We start from the raw sequence: 19,009 nt of genomic DNA, 5'->3' as shown, positions 1-19,009 counted from the left end.
CCTCGCTTTTCCATCCACTGTCATTCGCTCCCATAGGAGCCCATACAGTGGCCGACGTATTCTGGCTCAAAAGATAGTTCCAGGACTATCTATTGGGCCCGACATAAAAACGCCTAACGCTATGTTGGCCGACCAGGCGCTTTTACGTCACAGGAATACGGCAATGTGATCTGATGCAGCCAGCCGTGAAAACGGCGGGCTGATATATACGCTCATAGGAAAGAGCCCTGAAAGAGAGCATGCTGCATATTTTTTGCATGACCGAATTGCGCACGGCAAATAGGCGCATGTGAACGAACCCATCAAAATCAATGGGTTCTATCTTTTGTATGCCAATACATGCGCAAATACACTTGTGTGAATCGCTCCTAAAGGCCCATTTACATGGAGTGATGATTGCTCATAGATCGCTCAAATGACAGTTTGAGTGACAGCTTTGAGTGATCATTTTGCATAAACTATTAAGTAGCTACTCAGCTTCTTAATAGCTTATTAGAGTGCAAATGAAGCCTTTAGACGAATGCAGTTTATAGCCCGAGGGCTCTTATCTGCTTTCAGCTCCTTTGTTCGCCAGCGGGAAACAATGCTATCAGCACTACCCACGAAGAACTCAGCGGGCAATCCTGATAAGACTGCACAATGATTTCTAGGTTAGCCTGAATTTAACGAACAGCCAGCAGTGCATGAAAAGTGCACGATGGTCACGCGTTTATACACAACGATTATCGCTCAAACGATCACTTTTTTGCGATTTTTGAGCGATCATCGCTACATGTAAATGGACCTTAAGACACAGTAGCATTATTTTTCATGGCCTATGTCTGGTATTACAATGGCCTAAAAACCTTGCTATCTGTCATCATCTTTTCATTTAAATGCAGTATGATTTACTATATATTAATGCACTGTCTATAGCTGAAATGCCTAGTATCCAGTCTTACATGCAGTGACATGTCCAGGCTCTTGATGGCCAACTCCTGCTTATGTTATATCCTAAACTCCCAACATATGGTTATCTCCTCTGAGATTAGTGTCTCAGTGTGTTGTCTCTGAAGACTAATTGAGGCACTAATTAAAAGCAATAGCTTGTGCTCCTTTTAGACGAGCTGATTCTCGTTTGAATGAGCGACTGAGGTCATCCCTAACTCATTCACACTCATTCAAACTCATTTGTCCTGTTCAGACAGGCAGATATCATTGAGAATCGTTCACTTCTTGTTCAGTGTTTAACATTCGCTATATGAAACACTGAGTGGCGGATGTTTAAACGCAATGAGAAGTGAGTGAGCCAACACTGATTTTTATTTCTGTTGAAACTGAACGATGAAAAACGAAAAATGCGCAATTCTCGTTCATTGATCGGTCTATGGCTCGAGTTTAAACCAAATGATTACGTTCACTTTCACTTGATTGAATGCTTTTTTGATTGATAATCGTTACGTCTAAACACAGCATTAGGGTCCTTTTACACTGGATGACAGTTGAGCGCTTAAATGTCTGACAGTCATCACAGTAATTCTCTCTCCTGTGCTTTCACACAGAAGCGATGATTGCTCGGTGAATGGAGGCAAAGCAGCCAGAAACTACTTCCATGCGCTCGCCTCCTTTCACAATAAAAGATGAGGACAGTCATTCATTTTGATTAACCTAAGCAGTTTTTAACATGGCTACGGGCTCTTTCACTGGGCCATGTGCATTTTTATGTGTTCTCAGCCGCACCATAAAATTGCATGAACGGACGTTTTTCCGCACTCACGGACAGCGTTTTCTCATCCATTCACATGACCAGGAGCAAAGTTTTAAGCGAAAAAGTACAAAATCCTTTGGATACCTTCCAATGCCTATATAGAGGCACTTGTAAGCTTTTTGCAACGTTGGACTCTGCTAAAATGCCTCCACCTCCTTTTTTTCCAGCTTCCATAGGAGTGTATGGGAGCTGCCGCCGTATATTGGGCAAAAGATAGTTTCAAAACTATCTTTTTAGCCATTGTATAAACGCCGGCCGTATTTTGTTCGCATATGTTTCATTTTTAACGGTCCAACGTATTTATGCGTCGTATATTCGCCCGTGTGAATGAATGTATTGGAAACCAATTACTCAGATGGTTGCGCATATTGGTTGGCTGTAAAAACTTCGCCGTTTATGCGCTCGTGTGAATGAAGCCTATGACTAATGCTTCTGTTAGATACTGTCCATCACCCTTAGGCTCCCATCTTAAAAATATATTAAGAATATAGTTTTTAAGTGGATGGCGCAAAAAAATATTATTTTTGTATACAATTCCTTAATGAAATTCAAGCGAAGTTAAGACTGAACACATCTGTGAACCTAAAAGAGAACAACATTGATCTATAATAGAGTTCTAGAACTATATACAGGGAAGCTAACTTAAATAGAAAGTTTTGTCTATTTAATTAAGTAGATTAATCTTTATGGGTTCCTCTGCTTTTTTCCATACTGAAGGTCAAACCTTGTAACGATGCAGTATATACATATGTAAACAATAGATTGAATAAGCTGGAGCATAATTAGGATCTTTCATAAGTGCCACAATATTCCTCCGAGGGCATAAATGGATTTAAAGAAAGAAAACATACAAGAGACATTTGACAATAACTCTCATGGAGTTGTAAGAAAATTCAGCTGAGAATAATATTAAAAGTTCAAGGATATGTTCATTCAGTCACCTTAATGCATAATGTATATAAAGAATCTCTTGTAATGACAAGATAAACATCATCAAGTATACATCAATCTAGAGTGATAAATTGTTAAAGTGTCTGTGTAGACCCAATAACTTTCAGAAGGAAATTCATAGTAATGGCAAACTAGCTAAATTTGGCACAAGTACTACTGTATACTGTTACATGTAGATGTTTCATTTGGTTATATACCATTGCAATAAAGGAGGTATGGCTTGTTAAGCTATAAATTAAATGCTCCAATGAGTACATTTCTTTCAAATCAAGCACCTAGAAGGAATTGTTTTGCTGCAAAACTCAGTATGCAGTTACATCTCAAGCAGATATGCCAATGATAAGAGTTGTGGTGTGATTAGATGAGCATGCTTGCTACCTGAGGCCCTAAAAGTGGTTCCACTCTTGGCCTTTAAAAAGGCTCTCAGAGGCTGCATGTGTGTAATGGACCTCTTTTTCCACTTGTGTAGAGCTGGTTGACCACTAGATATGCCTCTACAATGCAATTAAAGTGATTTTGCCCAGTTTTAGAGGGGGTGCATTATTGAAATGAGAGAAGCTGGATGGTCATAATGATGAATTGCTCACCACCTGGGCTGTTCTGACCAGACAGTTAGGAGCTGTTGGAACCAGTGGATGTGTGAGGACACAGGATGTCCTCGACAAACCACCAATAGAGTGGATCATCTGATTGTCCAATAAGCACAAGCAGCTCTGTTTCGTTGTCTGCCATCTAGACACAGGTGGCACCATCGTACAGATCCCTGTGTCTGTTGGAACCATTTGCTGGCACTTGGCTGAAAGACATTTGGTCTAACGATGTCAATTACGAGTTTTACCTTTGACACCCACCATCATACATAGTAACATAGTGTGTAAGGCTGAAAAGAAGACATATGACCATCTAGTTCAGCCTATCCCCCCACTCTCAATGTGAAGGCACAGAAAGACAAAAAGTAGAAACCAATTTTCCTGATTATAGAGGAAAACAATTCCTTCCCAACTCTAATCTGACAATCAGAATAATCCATCGATCAACAACCCCTGTGAAATCATCAGTGACTATAACATGTAATATTATTACACTCAGGAAAGGCATCCAGGCCAGCGAGTTTGCCATCACCACTTCCTCGGGCAGAGAGTTCCATAATCTCATTGCTCCTACAGTAAAGAACCCCCCTCTCTGTTGATGTGGAAACCTTCCTTCTTCTCCATTGTCTCTGTTTGCAGTGGTGTTGTGAATGAAGAAACTGGACTGTTACAGAGTGGAACTAGTTTGTGTTCAGCAATAAATCCAGGTTTAGTTTGGTCATTACTGACTGCTGTGTTTGTGTCTGGAGCTCCTCAATCCTGCCTGTGCTGTGGAGTGGCACACTGCCCCCACTGATGGTGGGATGGTCTGAGACCCATCACATATGACAGTCAGACACCCCTAGTAGTGGTACGAGGGACAATGCCAGCTCAGCAATATGCCTAGGACATCCTGTGTTGCCTCTTATGGCCAGGCTTCCAAGAAACATTTTTCAGCAGGATTATGCTCGGCCACCCACAGCAAAGATGTCACAGGAATGTCTAGATAACACTAACACACTTCCGTGGCTGCCAGGTCACCAGATTTATCACCAATAAAACATGCATGGGACCATCTTGGATGTCAATTTCAACAGCCTACAAGTTCACATGATCTAGAGGCTGAGTTACAGAAAATGTGGACCTACATTATATGCCGCAGGATACCATACGGAACCTGTATGCCTCCATGCCCACCCATACCAGATCTTGCATCCAAGCTAGAGGCATTCCAAAAGGCTGCTAGAGCCTCCCTTCAAGTGTTCAGTTTTCTGCACTAAATTATCTTTTTGATCTGATGCAATTTTGTATCTCACAATGCTAGCATATACCATTTCATACTCTAGGAAAACCCTTTTGCAATGTTAAGAAGGTCCATGAGAGTCACTGCTAGAAGAAACATCTTAGCAGATGCTATGGGGCCCAGTAGTTGAGTGGCTTTACTGGTTCCCTGGTAAAGAAGCCTAAGAGATTATGTGTAGTTTGTGATAATCTGGGGATGATTAGGACTGAGAGGGAAATGGATTGCACAAGTAAACATGGGGAGAAGCAGTGAAAAATGGAACAGAGCACATTGAGAGACCAAGAAATAAAAACTGTAAGGGGTTAAATGCCCCATGTATATATTACTGTTGTATTTTCTATATGTTCCTGCTAGGACCTTAAGAAAAGCCATATGATTCGATTCACTCTAATTTTGATGCTGTGGACTGTTAGAACCTAAGCCACGCTGCTGATTGGCTAGAGCCTGAGCCTATGAAAAGGGCACCCTTTTTCCTGTGCTAGGATTGTGACACAGCTATCACTTGGGCCTTATGCACACGTCCATGATGGGCTCCGCAAGCAGAATACCGCAGTGGAGTCCATCACGACGCCCCCCCAAAGACCCCATATTTACCTCCAGATCTGCTGCATGAAGTCCCACATGACGCTCCGGCGCGCATGCGCAGTGCAGCGCATGGCGTGTCGGCAGTGTCATATGGCGCAGCAGCGGAAGTATAGCGTGATGGGCGGCTTCCATTGACTGCAATGGAAGCCATCCATGTGTATGCCCGCGGCAAAAAGAACATGCCATGGGTAATTTCACGTGCGAAATTCCGCGGTGGAATTCCGCAGCGTGTACATTGAGCTATTAGGTTCCATAGAACCTAATAGCTGTGGCGAAATGCCGCGGATTTCCGGACGTGGTCATTAGGCCTTAGTGGCTTTGTGAAAGGAAGATGTGCTAAGGTGAGCTGGCAACATGGATTACAGGTATGTTGTGTACAGGTGCAAACTCCATCAGCAGGCAGAGCGCACTGCCAAGAGAGACCCAGAGTGTGGAATACTAGAAAGTAAACTACCATTGAAGCATCCAGATAAATAGTACATGGTTGGGAGTAACATTACTCTGCAATAGTGAATAGAGGTGACTCCTAAAGGACAGTATTCAGCCTAAGGTAGTATGCTTACATGTTAGTTTGTGGATAAATATTATTCCTAAGGCAAACTGCATGTACCTGCCAATGAAGAGAGACTTACTATATGGACTAAATTTACCAGAAACTGATTATACGGTAGTATGACCAGAGCCAAGTAAAAATTACAAGGCCCAAAATAGGGCAAAATAAGACGCACAGTCATACAGGATGCATCATAAGTATTTAAACACACTACAGAAAATCCTTAGGTAAGATTGTACTTGAGGACAGGTAGTTAGCAGGATCAGCAGACAGCATAGAACAAATTCCTCAGCCAAGGATCCATAGTTAATGCTCATATTATGTATATGAATATGGCCAACTAAGGTTGGGTTCACATGTTTTAGACGCTATGTTTAGATCCTCTGAAGCAGATCCAGTATGAAATACCTGACAAAATAGTGCAGCGTTCTGCTCTATATCATCTGGAAGAATTTTTCCTTGCAGATTGGAAGCCAAAAGGACTCCATTATAGTCAGTGGGTTCCATTCTATGCTGTTCAGATCTGGCCTGAGCACTTCCAGTTTTTCTGTTATGTGGCACTGAGGATGGGGACAAACAAAAGGAAGCCAACAATGGCAGTGTGAACTTAGTGTATGTTTGTTAATCATGTTGATGTTGTGGTTGTGCCATGATAAAAGTTATTGGTTTGTGGATAAGTACACATGTGCAACAACTGAAAACAGTTGAAACTATAAATGACTATTTCATGTTTATTGTTCTGGTATATGGAAATAGAAACTTGATGGATGTTCATTTAGAATTGGTCCGTTTTAAAAAAAAGACATGCAGCATCATTTGAAGTAAGTGTATTGATTAGAAGTTTTTGTAATCTAGAAGATACTTGTACTAAAAATATTTTGAAGGAGTGAACTGCATTCATGGCTTTTACTTCTCATAGAAGCTCATAGTTCTATCTGTCAGTTTATCTGGATTAGGCTAGAACTACATGATGACTTTTACTCATGACAAGGGCTGAATGACCAAAGATGACTCTGTAGCCCAGTAACTTTGTACTTTGTCACTGAAGTCAATTGGGGAACCCGCATGGAAGATCCGCAAATCATAGGAAAACATGGGTGTAATAAAGCATGCGGATTTGATTTGTGGACCTTTTGGTATGGAAAACAAGTCGCAGCATGCTCCATTTCAGTGTGGATCCCGCACAGACGACTTCCATTGAAGTCAATGAAAGATGTTCGATCTGCAGCCAATCTGCAATTCAATTGTCGATGGGCCGTGGATTCCGCGGGAAAGCAGGAGTTTAGAAAAAAAACTCCACTGCGCGGCGGCACGCCAGCCAGCGCTTCCACACACATCCCGAGTGAAGAAGATAGAAAACCCAGACGGGTAAGCAGAAGACCCACAGTGTTCTTAACCGCGGGCAGGGTTGGATTCTGCTGCAGGCTTCCACATGCGGAATCTGATCTGCCCATGGACATGAAGCCTAAAGCAATTGATAGTGTAAATAAACCACCCTGAGAGCCTGGCACACCATCATCTCAAATTGCATTAAGAGTCAAGCCAAAAAATGCATCTGTAGCAAAAAGTTAAATGAAATTGGATTTTTTGCAATTAGTAGGTCATGGTGCAGCAACCTGTGATTCACACCATGACTCTAATTGACATCAGCAGCAATGCGAGGTCACAGGGCTATACAATAATCTTTGGTTGTGTGACCCCTGTGGCAGCCAAAAACTGCCAATAGATCAAACCTAGCCCTCAGTTTTGCACCATAAATAATTTCTAATGCTGTATTCACATGAAGTCTTCTTTTATAAATGTTTGAAATGCAAAAAAAAATGATTCTTAATTAAATTTATGTGGCAATCAGTCACATGGTCAGTGTGCATAGAATGTAATTTTATTTCTATACAAATTAAGCTTTCAGATAGAGCAAAGTACAAAAATTAAAAATTACATTTATTTAGTCTAAAGAAGACAAAATTGCAGTGACCTAATCAGAAATATATGAATATTCAATGTAGAGATTTGGATGAATATATAATAATGATATTTTCATAGCCAGGCCTATATCCGTCATAAGGGAGCATCCATTTAATCTAATGAGTTCCATACCATTCTGGGATCCAGGTACATGGTTGTATTCATGATTTAAGCTCACCGCATTATAGTCTAATTGATTCTGGTGGAAGATAGTTAAAGGTGTATATACCTTTTCACTGACATTCACTGCTGGCTAACAATGAACATGATTGCTCAAAGCCAACTCTAACCCTTAAGCCTTCATAAAAAAGGCAATCCTTTATTCTGAAAAGATGAATTCATTTCTCTCAAGGGAATTTATTATCAAGTAACTTGTATTATAATGAAAATGGATGATATATTCTCTTTAATCAGTAATTCATCTAACATTGGAGCTGCAAATGTGGGTAGAGTTTCTTATGAACTTGGAGTCCATTGTATATGAGATATAGTGAAATTCTAATTAAAATTAAAGTAACATTCGTAAGAATACCTTACCTTTCTAGCTTCCTTAATATTCTTTCTGACCATTTCTTTGATTGTGAGTGGATGACCTCTTGGTGGATGAAAATATAAGTTTATGTCTGTAGCTCCTGTTTGTCCCGATGACATATATGGCCAGCCAAGGTCAAGATTTGGCGCTTCTACATCCGACTCCACAGGCCAATACGTTCCAGAGGATGAATTATCATCTGTTGATAGTCCCTGAGAATTGTCCACACTCTCCACCGGCTTCTTAATATGATTTGTGATATAACTGAGTTCATCTTCTGCGAGAAATTCTGTAGCTCTTTCCTTAACAAGACACTCTTGATATGAAGCAATGCCTCCTTCAATTAGGGCATCAATGGCCACCCGATACCATTCTTTGTAGTGAGGCTCTATAAAATTTTCACTTCGGCTTTCATCATGTAAAGATGAAAGCAATGACAGCGTATCCACTATTGCCGACATTTTGAAAAATTAGACCAATAACCTGAGATATACAAGAAAATATAATTAGATTATGCAGATTTCAGTATTTTGTTAACTTGACAATTGATGCTATTATGTCTAATTTTTAGCCAGTGGGAAATTCTTTGCAGCTGTCTCATTGAGAACAAATGCGTTCAAACAACATGATTATTTCCTGTTCAAAGAGGCTTGTGGTTAAGTGGCAGAAACAATAGGCAGTTTGTTTATAGGGCATATCAATACCAGAATTACTTTAATGTTAATAGTAATTACACAGTACATAAGTACAGCGTATTTGAAATATAGGGCAGCATATCAGCATAATGAGTTCATTCTAAAATTTACATAAATTATAGGTAGATGCTACATGAAATGATTATTTTCATATTCATTAATATATAGGCATTTCTTATGTTGATCACACCTAAAGTTTTATGGTATTTTTATCACTAAAATCAAGGGTAACAGCCGTAATCTTTTAAGTCCGCTTCATTATATAAACTATTATGGCTCCAGATGGTATGTGCAGGAACACAGTTTCTAGGGTTCTCTAACAATTGGATATCAACAGTAACTGTAGACTCATTAGTCATATGGTAAAGCAGTCTCATGTACCAGTTTTATGATTCCATAGGAAGCAAGGTTCAATATAATATTCTCATAAAATGGATATTATTAGGTTATAAAGCAAGGCCAACTTTCAAATGTTGTCTGAGAACCTCAGAGACTTGCTTCTTACAAACAATATGAGAAACAATATGAGTAAATATGGTTAGAGACTACAGATGAGCGAGCATACTCGCTAAGTCAAACTACTCGAGCGAGTAGTGCCCTATTCGAGTACCTGCCCACTCATCTCTAAAGATTTGGCTGCCAGCGGGGGGCAGGGATCGGCGGGGAGAGTGGGGAGGAATGGAGGGGAAATCTCTCCCTCACTCTCTCCCCCCCCCCCCCCACTCCCCCCTGCTCACTCCTGCAACTCACCGCTTTCCCCGCCGGCACCCGAATCTTTAGAGACGAGCAGGCAGGTACTCGAATAAAGCACTACTCGCTCGAGTAGTTTGCCTTAGAGAGTATGCTCGCTCATCTCTATTGGAGACCGTATTAAATATTTGATAATTATTTACAAATCGGATATATTTGTTCCTTTCATCCAGCAAACATCTGCTTTACTTTTACTGAGTTCTGTGCTCTCTTGCTGGTATTTGACATGATGTACATTACACATGACTATGGCAGCTAGTCACTGGCAGACAGTCAATTAGCCGCTGTGTCATATGTCTAGCACAACATACCATAGCCAGGTAAACACATTCTTAACAATCTGCAGGCGACTAATGATGTCCAATATATTGTATGATATCATGTCCCAACAAATGTAAAAGCCTTAAAAACAGCTGTCACCATTTATTGTGCCTATTCTGGGAGAATACAGCATTGCAATCAATCTGTCTATCTTTGAATTTGTCTATATATTGTATATTTTAGATAGATAGATAGATAGATAGATATGAAACAGATAGATATGAGATAGATAGATAGATAGATAGATAGATAGATAGATAGATAGATAGATAGATAGATAGATAGATATGAGATAGATACCCCGTTTCCCTGAAAATAAGACATACCCTGAAAAAAAGACATAGCATGATTTTCCAGAATTTTTGAGGATGCAAAATGATTTTTCAGGCTTTTTGAGGATGCTTGAAATATAAGCTCTACTCCAAAATTAAGCCCTGCTAACAGTTAATTAAAAAAAGTCAATTTAAATAGTGTCCAGGCAGCTATACATGTAAAAAAGTTAAACATTTTTGAACAAAAATTAATATAAGACACTGTCTTATTTTAGGGGAAATACGGTAGATAAATAGATAGATAGATTTCAAAAATATATTCTACTTTCTAGCAGAATACAACAATGTGAGATGTTGATCTAAAAGTCTGGCGATGACACATGATGATGACATGGGGATGATAACCTCACCCTAATTGCACCCTTCCCTAATGGAGCAAAGTAAATCTTCAGAAAGAGCATAATCATCAAAGCATCATTTTAATAAGCCATTATATATTAAAATCATAAATAATCAAAGCAGCTTTGAAATGTGTATGGTAGATAACTATTTCATTAACAGACTGCATTGTTTAAAAGACGGGAAAGATAAAGCAGCAACATCATTTTCCTTTGGAGTGCCAGTTATGTGACATCATTGGCAAATCTGAATTGTTGTTTTGTAAAAGCTGTGAGATTCAGCTTATTTCAGCCTGAAAGTTTTAAGAAAAGAAAAACAAAAAAGTCACAAAATGCTTCAGACGTTCTCCAATTATGTCATCTCAGAATACATGAAAGGCAATAGTAAGGGATAATTTCAAGCATCCAATTGTTATAAGGGTGGACATCAATTTATTAGTGAACATAAGAAAGTGGAGTGTGGAAATTCAGTGTTTGCACTGTTATAGCCGGTATCAGTGAGATATATCGGTGATTCCGTTGGGGGGGTGTAAGGTGGGCTCTCCTCTTGAATGATCTTTGCTGTTAAATAAATAGTTGTACATTTTTCTCAACAATGACATGAAAATTCTGAGTAGTCTTTACACTAGGATTTCTGACCTCACAAGACGGCAGAGGTTCTTACAGTATCTATCAATATCTTATTAGTGAGGCTCCAACTGTTTGGACACCCAGTGTTTATGAAAATAGGGGTCCCACATGTCCCAAAATCAATAGAATGGCGGTCATACATACACACCACCACTCTGTTCACTTCAATGGAACTTCCAGAGATAACCATGCGTTTGTACCCAGCTATCCCTGGTAGTTCCATAAAAATGAATGAACGTATGTATATATATTCATGCCTCTTTGGATCTATTCCATTAAGCCGGAGGAAGAATCCTGAGAGGTTTCAAAACTTGCTATAACATCATGTATATTTGTTAGCCATTAAAAGGTATCATATCTACAAGATTACTTAATTTATCTTGCTGGGAATAATCACATAAAAATGAATAGAATGGTACTGCACTCAGAACCTCATGAATCAGATACTTTCCCTCAATTCTATAGATAGGCGTTAAGCTTGTTTTGTCAGCCAACCTCTTTAAAGGACCACTCCAGCAAAAACACATTTTTCCATCCATGCCCCAATCATCCGATGGCCTATCACACTGTGGAGGTCTCCTCTGGGTATTGCAACCTCTTCCATGCAGTGGAGCCTCTTGTCTGATACTTATCAGACACCATCTTGATAGTGAGATTTTTTTATCTTTAAGTTTCAAATCAATTTTATGATGCATCAGCACAGCAGGATACAACTATAGTACTTTTCTTATCATTAGCTTCTTCATAAGACCTAAATAATCTACAGTCAGAAGAATGAGCTATGATCTCCTCTATTATAAATGCGTGACAGTAACTGTTTTATCATCATCCGTAACTGGTAGGAGTGTCTGTCTGTGTCTCCCTCCAAGCAGTTCTGTGATAGTCCTTTTAACAGCGTCACAGAGACTGCGAAATTGTCCAGTTTCAGACAGCAAAACCCCGAGTAGATCTGTGCTGATCAGAATTGAGATTACTTAACGTCTGAGGAGGAGGCTGGGAGTTTCAGATTGAAAGGAATAGCTAAACAAAGTAACACTAACTCACTTATAGGCCGCCTGCACACGAGCGGAAATCCGCAGCGGGATTTCCCACGGAATTTCCGCTGCTGGAAGCATGCATAGGATTGCGTTAACAAACGCAATCCTATGCAGACGGCCGCGATTTGGCCGCGTGAAATATCACGCGGCAAACAAATCGCGGTATGCTCTATTTCTGTGGTGGCTCGCAGAGCCCCGGACAGAAACGTCACTCACCGGCTGACGGCTCCGGTCTGCGCATGCCCCGGCTGCCCGGCAAGCTGGCACATCAAACAGCCGGAGCTGGCAGGCGCGGGTGAGTACGCGCTGGTCCCTGCAGGCGCTCGGGTCGGGTCCCGCAGCAAGAATTCTCGCCGCCGGATCCGACTCGCCCGTCTGCAGGTGGCCATATATACTAGGAGAATAATTACATCATGAATGAAAAAAAATGACCAGAGTAGCCCTTTAATTCCATTAAGAAATTACTGTTTTACATCTTTATTTTAAATGTATAACGTATTAGCATACTTCTGTATGCCAATATACTATTCTCTGTGTCATTTGGCACAGGGTATTGTTAGGTTGACAGTTACTTTGCCCTAACAACAGGAGCAAGTCAAAACCTGCACCGTACGTTGTGTATTTTTGATGATGTTTTTGATGCAGATCTACAGCTGATTTCACCCTTTCAATTAAAGGAGTAAAGTGTGCTGTGAATACGCATTAAGAGTTACATTCAAATATGCATAAGTGAACTTTGATGGCTTAAACACATGGGGGCAAAACAGGATGAAACAAAATCATTGACTTCAATGGTTTTGTTTCCACTTTCAGGATTCTTGCGCATTAATACTACGTGCAAGAAAAGATAGGCTTTGCCCTATCTTTCTCACACATAGTTAATACTTCACACGAGAAAGACAAGGCAGGACCTACCCTCCCGCTGAATAGTCTAAAAGAAAAAAAAATCCTTGGTTCATGCACTAATACACTCCGTAGTGGCGAGCATAATAGCACATGAGCCCATATGTTTTTGCCCTGACACAGCTTTTGACGTAGAATTTGACATGGATTTTGTTGCAGATTTTCTGCATGGAACGAATTCCACTACACCATTAGAGCAGAATCTAGAGTGTCAGCAGACAGGCAAGCAACCTTTGTAGGGCAGAACTACAGTGAGTTTTACAAATAGAAACTAATCCAATTTAAGCTGTCATGTTGCGCATGCACATTAGAAAATGAAAGCAAAAATATATGTGGTTAGTATGAGCCGCATATAGAAAAATATATGGGATAGAGATAATTATTTTATAATCAAGGTGAAAAAATTGGTACTAAGTATAATCTCTTCTAGATCAATGACATATTGTTCAATTGAAAAGCGTATTTTCATATTTTTTTACTGTCCCTTTACAGGTATCTGAAATGTTTTCTGGATCTGACTTGCATTTACACAAGAATGTTGCACTAATTGCTATTTGCATTCACTTGAAAGAGGAAGGGAGACAAAAGATAATTGTTACAGACATCAAAGTGAGAATCTATGCCAAGCCCAGACTATAAGGTCTGGTTTACTATACATCTGTGACTGCAGTTCTGTTGGGAACCTCTGTCACAGATTTCCATTAAAATCTAGGACAAAATAGTACATCATGCTGGGCTATTTGTCCAGGAAAGTGCTAGAGAGTGTTATGGAAGCTGAACAGACCCCATTAACCCCTTAAGGACATGGCCTATTTTGGGCTTAAGGACGCAACAATTTTTGGCGGATTTTCTTCTCCATTTTTCGAAAGTCATAACTTTTTTACTTTTTTGTCGACGCGGCCGTATGAGGGTTTGTTTTTTGCGTGGCGAACTGTAGTTTTTATCGGTGCCATTTTTGGGTACATTGACTATATTGTAAAACTTTTATTATTTTTTTTATGATAACAGGGAGAGAAAACGCATCAATTCTGCCATAGATTTTTTGGTTTTCTTTTTACAGCGTTAATCATGCGGCATAAATGACACAATACATTTTTTCTGCAGGTCCGTACGATTATAGCGATATCAAAATTATTATATTTTTTTTAGGTTTTTCCACTTTTTTGCAATAAAAACCCTTTTTTTGAAAGTCTTTTTTATTTCTATATCGCTGCATTCAAAGTCCTGTAACGTTTTTCTTTTTCTATGTACGGAGCTCTGTGAGGGCTTATTTTTTGCGAGACGAGCTATAGATTTTATTGGTACCATTTCGGGGAATATATGGCTTTTTTGATTACTTTTACTGCATTTTTTGGGAGGCAAAATACTAAAAGTTAGCATTTTGCCTCTGTTTTTTGCATTTTTTTAAAACGTTTTTTGCACATGTCGTTACGGACGCATCAATACCAAATATGTGCCATTTAAATTTTTTTTACCTTTTTTTATGCTAATATGAGAAAAAGCATGAAAAAAGGGTTTTTTTTTACATTATTGTTTACATTTTTCTCTTTTGTACCTTTTTTATTAGCATTTTTTACACCATCAATGTCCCTCAAGGGACTTAAAGCACAGCACTTATGATCGCTGTGATAAGGCATGGCAGGACTTCTGTCCTGCCATGCCTTATCGCTTATACAGCGATCCCAGGCACTGGCAATACAGGACGCCAGTATGTGGCGTCCTGTTGCCATGGCAACAGGCAGGGCTCTCTGCGATTATATCGTGAGAGCCTGTCAACTTCACAGAGGGAGCGCGCTCCCTCTGTGAACCCTTCCCATGCCGCAATTTATATAGATCGTGGCAGGCAAGGAGTTAACAGCAAGGAGGGGGGGGGTGCAGCGGGAGGCCGGCTATGACTGACAGCCGGGGTTCCCGCTGCGGAATAGCGCAACATTAGTCATGATCTCGCGCTATTCCAATGATGGTAGGGTACGTCATTTTGCAGGAAGTACCCCGCTCCCATGACATACCCTTACATCATGGGGAGGGAAGAGGTTAAAGTCAACGGGGTCTGGTCAGTTCCATTTTTTTTTACCTTGTGATGGAAAGAGCTTTCTGTTTCTCTGCTCCCAACTGGTAATATGTTCAAAAGGTTCCAAATTATCAGTGAAAAGTTACACAATGAAAATCAAAGAAAAAGAAGCCAATAACTAAAACAGACAAAAGTAATCCTTATAAAGAAAGTCAGAAATAGCTGCTGGAAGCTGTAAAGCTTTTTCTATGTGGAGGACAGAAGCTTCAGAACACGCCTCACCTGGTGTCCAAAGAATCAGCTCATCCTAGCACAGATAAAGAACAGTACAGAAGATGTACACTACCGGTCAAAAGTTTTAGAACACCTACATTTTTCTATTTTTTTATTGATGTTTAAACAGTTTAATGTCTCAAAAGTACGTTGAAATGAAAGCAAAGAACAAGTAAACAAGTTAGGATGAAAATAATGGATTAACTTTGTTTCACCAAACTATATCTAGATTTTTGACTCTTCAAAGTAGCCGCCTGATATAATGAGTAGAGATGAGCGAACACCAAAATGTTCGGGTGTTCGTTATTCGGAACGAACTACCCGCGATGCTCGAGGGTTCGTTTCGAACAACGAACCCCATTGAAGTCAATGGGCGACCAGAGCATTTTTGTATTTCGCCGATGCTCGCTAAGGTTTTCATGTGTGAAAATCTGGGCAATTCAAGAAAGTGATGGGAATGACACAGAAACGGATAGGGCAGGCGAGGGGCTACATGTTGGGCTGCATCTCAAGTTCACAGGTCCCACTATTAAGCCACAATACCGGCAAGAGTGGGCCCCCCCCCCTCCCAACAACTTTTACTTCTGAAAAGCCCTCATTAGCATGGCATACCTTTGCTAAGCACCACACTAGCTACAACAAAGCACAATCACTGCCTGGATGACACTCCGCTGCCACTTCTCCTGGGTTACATGCTGACCAACCGCCCCCCCTCCCCCCCACAGCGCACACCAAAGTGTCCCTGCGCAGCCTTCAGCTGCCCTCATGCCACGCCACACTCATGTCTATTTAGAAGTGCGTCTGCCATGAGGAGGAACCGCTGGCACACACTGCAGAGGGTTGGCATGGCTAGGCAGCGGCCCTCTTTAAAAGGGGAGGGGCGATAGCCCACAATGCTGTACAGAAGCAATGAGAAATAGAATCCTGTGCCACCGCCATCAGGAGCTGCACACGTGGGCATAGCAATGGGGAACCTATGTGCCACACACTATTCATTCTGTCAAGGTGTCTGCATGCCCCAGTCAGACTGGTAATATGTACCTTAACAGTAACCGCGTTGGTGGTAATGTGGTGGTGACTGAGGACCTAGTAGCACGGTTGTATTTTGTTGGTTTTCGGAATGCGGCCAGGATTAAGTGGGCCGTGGCGGGGGGATGGTGTGGGGGCTCTCGTTGTGTCGGTAAAGGTGAAATTCTTGGACTGCCACCAGACGAACCAATGCAAAGACATTTGCCAAGAATGTTTTCCCTGTTGGAGGAGGAGGGGGATGTTTTTGAGGCCCTACGTGTCCTCTCCACGTGTCCGTGGTTATATGCACCTTTACAGTAACCGCGTTGGTGGTAATGTGGTGGTGACTGCGGACCTAGTAGCACGGTTGTATTTTGTTGGTTTTCGGAATGCGGCCAGGATTAAGTGGGCCGTGGCGGGGGGATGGTGTGGGGGCTCTCGTTGTGTCGGTAAAGGTGAAATTCTTGGACTGCCACCAGACGAACCAATGCAAAGACATTTGCCAAGAATGTTTTCCCTGTTGGAGGAGGAGGGGGATGTTTTTGAGGCACTACGTGTCCTCTCCACGTGTCCGTGGTTATATGCACCTTTACAGTAACCGCGTTGGTGGTAATGTGGTGGTGACTGCGGACCTAGTAGCACGGTTGTATTTTGTTGGTTTTCGGAATGCGGCCAGGATTAAGTGGGCCGTGGCGGGGGGATGGTGTGGGGGCTCTCGTTGTGTCGGTAAAGGTGAAATTCTTGGACTGCCACCAGACGAACCAATGCAAAGACATTTGCCAAGAATGTTTTCCCTGTTGGAGGAGGAGGGGGATGTTTTTGAGGCACTACGTGTCCTCTCCATGTGTCCGTGGTTATATGCACCTTTACAGTAACCGCGTTGGTGGTAATGTGGTGGTGACTGCGGACCTAGTAGCACGGTTGTATTTTGTTGGTTTTCGGAATGCGGCCAGGATTAAGTGGGCCGTGGCGGGGGGATGGTGTGGGGGCTCTCGTTGTGTCGGTAAAGGTGAAATTCTTGGACTGCCACCAGACGAACCAATGCAAAGACATTTGCCAAGAATGTTTTCCCTGTTGGAGGAGGAGGGGGATGTTTTTGAGGCACTACGTGTCCTCTCCACGTGTCCGTGGTTATATGCACCTTTACAGTAACCGCGTTGGTGGTAATGTGGTGGTGACTGCGGACCTAGTAGCACGGTTGTATTTTGTTGGTTTTCGGAATGCGGCCAGGATTAAGTGGGCCGTGGCGGGGGGATGGTGTGGGGGCTCTCGTTGTGTCGGTAAAGGTGAAATTCTTGGACTGCCACCAGACGAACCAATGCAAAGACATTTGCCAAGAATGTTTTCCCTGTTGGAGGAGGAGGGGGATGTTTTTGAGGCACTACGTGTCCTCTCCACGTGTCCATGGTTATATGCACCTTTACAGTAACCGCGTTGGTGGGAAATGGCCTCGCTGCCATCATATCTTTGGGAAGCCTCTGTTTCCACACCCCAGAGACATACCATTAGCAGCGGTATAGGCAGAGGCCAGAATTCGTAACATTTCAGCCGTAGCATTAGGACAGGCCCCACTAACATATCACTAGCAGCAGTATAGCGGGAGCGCAGTCTTCGTTCCATGTCAGCAATAGTAGCACTCAAGACAGGCCCCAGTAACAATTCCGAAGCAGCAGTATAGCGGGAACGCAGTCTTCGTTCCATGTCAGCAATAGTAGCACTCAAGACAGGCCCCAGTAACAATTCCGAAGCAGCAGTATAGCGGGAGCGCAGTCTTCGTTCCATGTCAGCAATAGTAGCACTCAAGACAGGCCCCAGTAACAATTCCGAAGCAGCAGTATAGCGGGAGCGCAGTCTTAGTTCCATTTCAGTAGCCTTAGTATAGCCAAGGCCCAAGTTACATTTATGTAGCTAAAGTGTAGGCCAACCCCACACACCTTTCTGTACCATGAGTGCAGGCGAAGAACATACAAATTGCTATGATTACACTGTAGGTGAGGGCCCCAAAAATTTGGTGTACCAACAGTACTAATGTACCTCAGTAAAAATTGGCCATGCCCAACCAAGATGGCAGGTGAATCGCTTTGGTTAATGTGGCTTAAGTGGTAACTAGGCCTGGAGGCAGCCCAGTGTAACGAAAAATTGGTTCAAGTTAAAGTTCCAACGCTTTTAAGCGCATTGAAACTTATAAAAATTGTTCAGAAAAATTATTTGAGTGAGCCTTGTGGCCCTAAGAAAAATTGCCCGTTCAGCGTGATTACGTGAGGTTTCAGGAGGAGGAGCAGGAGGAGGAGGAGGAATATTAGACACAGATTGATGAAGCAGAAATGTCCCCGTTTTGGATGGTGAGAGAGAACGTAGCTTCCATCCGCGGGTGCAGCCTACGTATTGCTTACGTATTGCTGCTGTCCGCTGGTGGAGAACAGAAGTCTGGGGAAATCCAGCCTTTGTTCATCTTGATGAGTGTTAGCCTGTCGGCACTGTCGGTTGACAAGCGGCTACGCTTATC

The 19,009-nt window shown here is 41.7% G+C and overlaps 1 protein-coding gene across 1 annotated transcript in view; it reads right to left on the bottom strand.

Moving 5' to 3' along the window:
* Positions 1–19,009, bottom strand: part of FAM83B (family with sequence similarity 83 member B) — an 87,163-nt gene that overhangs the window by 48,089 nt on the left and 20,065 nt on the right. The window contains exon 2 of the mRNA XM_066603941.1: positions 8,211–8,688. Coding sequence (XP_066460038.1) covers positions 8,211–8,666 — 456 coding nt within the window. The 5' untranslated portion in view covers positions 8,667–8,688. The remainder of the gene's footprint in view (positions 1–8,210; positions 8,689–19,009) is intronic.

This window comes from Eleutherodactylus coqui, chromosome 1, assembly GCF_035609145.1.
Source record: "Eleutherodactylus coqui strain aEleCoq1 chromosome 1, aEleCoq1.hap1, whole genome shotgun sequence".
NCBI lineage: Eukaryota > Metazoa > Chordata > Amphibia > Anura > Eleutherodactylidae > Eleutherodactylus > Eleutherodactylus coqui.
This window is presented reverse-complemented; position numbering and strand designations above follow the sequence as displayed.